This window comes from Macrotis lagotis, chromosome 1 (genome assembly GCF_037893015.1).
Source record: "Macrotis lagotis isolate mMagLag1 chromosome 1, bilby.v1.9.chrom.fasta, whole genome shotgun sequence".
Taxonomy (NCBI): Eukaryota; Metazoa; Chordata; class Mammalia; order Peramelemorphia; family Peramelidae; genus Macrotis; species Macrotis lagotis.
Window position 1 is genome coordinate 626656357 of NC_133658.1, and position 5748 is coordinate 626662104.

Genomic DNA, 5748 nt, shown 5'->3' on the forward strand with positions numbered 1-5748 from the left:
GCCATTTTGTTTGGATGGGAAAACTTCAGATTGCTTAAAGAGCCCTTCAAGTCTCATTTCTAGACTAGCCATGGGTCATTAAGGATGATAATATAATAGAATTAGATAATATAATAGAATTAGATCTTTGTAGTCTATATGAGAAATCTGCCCCATACAACAGCAGAGTTACATTTCAGATATGACAAAACTTGAATTTGTGGCACTGAAAATGGATTAATTAGTTAATGTTTATGAGTTACACATAATATAAAAAAGGCATCATTGTTTTATAAAAGTTCTTTATAATTTCATTTAAGTCCCACTATATTGAATAATCACTATGCATCTAGTAGAGTGTTAAGGATTCTTGATTTTTTTCTAATATGGAAAGAAATGAAAATTAGGACATTTCAATGTTGAAGATCAAATCTTTATTATATTTGTATTATTTTATTTTCATGACATTTGAAGTGGAGTTTTATTGTATTCTTTTGTTCTTCTTTTCATGATTGATCAAAAAGTTTTTACATTGTTCATAAAAATATATTTTAAATAATGAATTTTATAAATAAATAGCCGGTAACTGACATTCTTATAACACATTAAAACTTCCAAAGTCTTTTACATACATTATCTCATTTAAGATGTTTTTAAATAAAGCACTGAAAATGCACTTTGTTGTTTCTCTGCCAGAAAACAAACTCAGAAGTTCAAGAAGTTTGAGAAGTAAGAACCCATCTAATATAGGTATAATGTTTTCATACTTTTCTTTTTTCATCAGTGTATCATGACCAAATCTGGCAAAATGTCTAGTGAATGATCCCTCCTCTAGCCAGGTCATAGTTTTTGTTTTTCCCCCCTTGCTTTTTTATAGTTCCAGATATCATCTATATGGTACACTATGACTCTGATTACATTATTCAATTTTTAAATGTAATTTTTATCATTTCATGTTGGCTAGTCTTGTTTCCCCAGTTAAGTATAATTTACTTGAGAGAGGAAATTGTAATATTAATATCATTATATATTATTGATGTAATATGATCTAATTAATACTGTGCAATGTAAAATATGATATGCAATAATATATTATAAAATATGACTAATAGTATATAATATTGTATAGCCATTATGCAATACTATATAATAATAATAAAACATGGATTTATCTCTTAGAATACTTAGTTTGATTTTGAACACATATGAAGTACATTGATTGAGAGATTTGGAAATGAAATCATTTGATCTGTATTTATTCTTGCTCCTATCTGCTTTTTGCCAGTGTACATGACTATCTGCAAGGATACTTTATTTAGTATTCTTTGTAACTCTGAGAAGACCAGACTGCCAATGAAGCACCCAGGAGACACAGCAGGTGGCATAACTTGGCTGGAATTTAAAATGTGTTGTATCTGATCAAGCTTAAAATATATAATGTAATGTTTTTAATGATGACTTTAGAGGGCAATTTTAAAATGAAGAGGTCATTGTCACTTTATCCAGTTATAGCCAACATTATTTTAAACAGTGACTGTTAACTTTGCTCTGTGACATTTTGGGGTTGGCAGAGATAGTGGATCTATTTTCCTCATTAGATAACCCTTAACCATTTTCTTCTTTCTTTCACTTGAAGAGGAAAAAAATATTGATGATATATATTCTGATTTCCTTCTTCCACCATGATAAAAGTTGGAGTATAGAGCTAGGAAAAATGGGAGGTTGACTTTGCCCAGGTTGATATTCGTTCAAGACTGAGTCAATGATGATGTTTTGACAGTCCCCATGGACAGAAAACTTTGCAAGTCTCAAAGCTCAAGTTTCATCCTGTGGCCTATATTTCAAGCCCTAAGTATCAGAACTAAGATGGGTACATTTAACATTTCTGGCACTAAAATAGCTGCCACACCAGGTGCAACTTTTGCCCCTAGTATAAAGTTTCATTTGCAGAATAACTTGAATAAATTTGTCACAATATAATAGTATGACCCATAATTTTTTCCATACATGTGTCAAAACATGACTTCTGTACATAATTTAATGTATTTCATGTAAAAATATTCTGTAGGTGCCAAGAACTTCCAAAAATCATTTCATTATTCAGTAAAACTTCGCATCTGAGGGATTGTCCACATACACTTTAAGCAGATCATTGCTTCTCCACTTCTTTGTACTGCAAAAGGGCACAGAAAATGCAAATTAGAGAGAATCTAGGAAGATCAGGTAACGGTAACAATTAAATTCTGAAAACATTTTGACTTTTGTCTTTCTTAAAGCTGAAAATATTTTGAGATATCCAATCTGCTTCAAGTGGATCATTGAAATTGAATGTAAATGTGTGAAAAGTCTTATTGAAGGAATGTCTAGAAAGCAAAGTTGTGAAATGATGGGGAGGGGAGGAATTAGAAATGGAAACTGGGCAATTGTTTGTACATTGAAGGAACAAATTTGATAAGTTTTATGGTCAGAGAAAAAAAATTTAAGATGGATTAAATAATAAAATATAAAAATAGGAGAAATCAAAATGCATTTCTGATTTCACAAGTGCCTGTAAATGAAACTGGTGAATACAATTAATTCCTAGAGAGTCAAAAGCAGGTCTCAAAGCTAAAGTGGTCAAGGAATCACTAGTGCAAATGACAAGTGTTCTTATCATTTCAGTAGCATATTAATGCATGCTGGAGGGTAATCTAGGGGAGTCACAGGGAGCATCTGGGAAGAATAAGAGACTAGTATGTTTGTTTGTTTCTCAGGGAATTCTAAACTTTTGGCATATTTTATTTTCTTCAAAAAAGAAAAGTTCCCCTAGGCCACACTAGATGAAAAGTTAGACTGGAAAGCCACAAGAGACTGCTTTCAGACTCTAAAGCTCTTAAAACAAGGTCTTTCAAGTAGGAAACCATAGCATCCATGGCTAGAGTTCAGAATGTCTGTGAACCTGACTGGGAAAAATAATTACATTTTTATTTTTCACTAACCTCTAGCTGAAATTTAGCATTTCCTTCAATTATGAATGTAGACCACAAACATTATTCTGAGGTTCCTAGGTTTCAAAGAGATTGCCTAAGGGGTCCATCACACACACACACACACACACACACACACACACACACACACACACACACACACACACACACACACACACACACACACACACACACACACACACACACACACGATTACGAATCCCTGCCCTAAAAAGAAAAATTGTTGATGTATTAAACTGCCACAGCAACTGTAAGGTCTTGAATTTTACAGGGAAGTTTATTTTTTATTTTTAAAGAAAAGCTTTAAATTTTTTAATGAGACTTTGAAAAAAGGCTCATTCTTTGTCAGATTATTTATCCTCACTTGGGGAATAGAAAACGTTATAGAAGTTATAGATTTAGAATTAGAAGGGTTAAATACTCCCTAATCCAACTCATCATTTTACAGATAAGAAGTTATAAAGTTGGTCATACTGATATTTTAATATGCTTTGAACATTGATCCTCAGAGCTGATCCTGGTGATAAAAGGGTAAAACTAATTTTGATTCATGGTGATGATAGTGAGGGGACTAGTGTGTTCTTGTTGGGGGGGGGTGGGATGAGAGAGTTAAATTAATTCCTTCCTTCCTTCCTTCCTTCCTTCCTTCCTTTTCCTTCCTTCCTTCTTTCCTTCCTTCCTTCTTCCCTCCTTCCCTCCCTCCCTCCTTCCCTCCCTCCCTCCCTCCCTTCCTTCCTTCCTTCCTTCCTTCCTTCCTTCCTTCCTTCCTTCCTTCCTTCCTTCCTTCCTTCCTTCCTTCCTTCTTTCCTTCCTGCCTTCCTCCCTCCCTCCCTCCCTCCCTTCCTCCCTCCCTTCCTCCCTCCTTCCCTCCCTCCCTCCCTTCCTTCCTTCCTTCCTTTTCCTTCCTTCCTTCCTTCCTTCCTTCCTTCCTTCCTTCCTTCCTTCCTTCCTTCCTTCCTTTACCTTCCTTCCTTCCTCCCTCCCTTCCTTCCTTCCTTTACCTTCCTTCCTTCCTTCCTTCCTTCCTTCCTTCCTTTTCCTTCCTTCCTTTTCCTTCCTTCCTTCCTTCCTTCCTTCCTTCCTTCCTTCCTTCCTTCCTTCCTCCCTTCCTTCCTTCCTCCCTCCTTCCCTCCCTCCCTCCCTCCCTTCCTTCCTTCCTTCCTTCCTTCCTTCCTTCCTTCCTTCCTTCCTTCCTTCCTTCCTTCCTTCCTTCCTTTTCCTTCCTTCCTTCCTTCCTTCCTTCCTTCCTTCCTTCCTTCCTTCCTTCCTTCCTCCCTCCCTCCCTTCCTTCCTTCCTTCCTCCCTCCCTCCCTCCCTTCCTCCCTCCCTCCCTCCCTTCCTTCCTTCCTTCCCTCCTTCCTACTTTGCTTTCTGTCTTTCTCTTAATCTGTCTGTGTGTTCCTTGTCTCGGCGTCTCGGTCTGTTTCTCCGTCACTAAGGATCTGTGCCACTTTCTGTCTGTCTGTCTGTCGCCTCCATCTCTGTCTCCGCTCTCTGGTCCCCCCCTGGAGCAGGAGTGAGGGGCCATCCTTACCACCCTCCTCTGGTGACTGAGGCAGAAGGTGCAGATGGGCCGCGGGGCTGCTACGGTTCCGTAGGAGCCGCCCCCCGCACCCCGGTCGCTGCCCCGCAGGCAGGGCAGGTAGTGCGGCGGGCGGCGGGCCTGGGCACCCCCGAGCGCCTCGGGGGGGCACAAGAGCACGTTGGCCAGGTGGGAGATGTAGCTGGCTGCCAGGCGCAGGGTCTCGATCTTGGAGAGCTTGCGGTCGGCCGGCTCGGTGGGGATGAGGGTGCGCAGGGCGCTGAAGGCGCTGTTGACGCTGTGAGTGCGGTCCCTCTCCCGCGCGTTGGCAGCCTGGCGCTGCCGGCTCAAGCCGCCCGCACGGCCCGCTTTGCGCTTCTTCTTACCCTGGAGGCGAGGGCACTTCTCTGGGTGGGGGGGCTTCTGGGTCCTCCCGCTGCCGCCGCTGCCACAGCTGCGCCCCCGAGGCTCGGACGGGGACCTCATGTCCCCGCTGTGCCTACCCGGGCTGGCCCCGCTCCTCTTCCTCTTCCTCCTCCTCTTCCTCCCCCCGACCGCCCTTCAGCTCCATGTCACTGTTGCAGCAGCTGCCCTCTGCGCCCCAGGCCGACGGCCCCCAGGCTCTCCTGCAGGAGCAATGCCCTCTGGAATAGCCTCTAGGATCAGGAGGATGCTGGAAGCCAGGGTCGGGGGGGGGCTCTGGGGTTAGCGGGAGGGAAGGTGGCCAAGAGGGGAGCTTCCCGGAGCCTTCGGGGGACGCACCTGTTCCTCGCTTCTGTTCTTCACTTCGGCTCACTTTCAGGAGACTCCAGTTATTTTCCTGCTTCACTTCAGAATGACTTTTCTGTACACCCAAGTTGTGGGTCGCGCTCAGAGACTTTCTCCCTTGCTTTGTCCTCCTCTCTCCTCTGTTCTTTCCGTTTTTATTTTCTCTACTCTTTCTACCCATTTGCTCTCTCGTTTTACTTTTTTCTTCCTACTTCCATTTCCCCCCAAAGTATTCTAGAATTTGCCACTTAGCTATCCCTGCCTTGCTTGTTCCACAGATCCCTAGTGGTTAGAGGTTATTTAAGGATCAATATTCCCTCCTTTGATTCAACAACTAGATAGAAAAGCAGGAGGAGGTAATAATAGAAATTCTCTATTTTCAACCACAGTGGAATTTTTCCTTCCTTCCTTCCTTCCTCCCTTCCTTCCTTCCTTCCTTCCTTCCTTCCTTCCTTCCTTCCTTCCTTCCTTCCTTCCTTCCTTCCTTCCTTC

The 5748-nt window shown here is 41.8% G+C and overlaps 1 protein-coding gene across 1 annotated transcript; it reads right to left on the reverse strand.

Moving 5' to 3' along the window:
• Positions 1 to 460: 460 nt before the first annotated feature.
• LOC141522110 (basic helix-loop-helix transcription factor scleraxis-like) lies at positions 461 to 4974 on the reverse strand. Its single transcript, XM_074235234.1, has 2 exons — positions 4501 to 4974; positions 461 to 2152 (listed from the first exon to the last, which is right to left on the reverse strand). The coding sequence occupies exons 1-2, from the start codon at positions 4972 to 4974 to the stop codon at positions 2129 to 2131; spliced, it is 498 nt and encodes a 165-aa protein (XP_074091335.1). The 3' UTR covers positions 461 to 2128.
• Between the last annotated feature and the right edge of the window lie 774 nt (positions 4975 to 5748).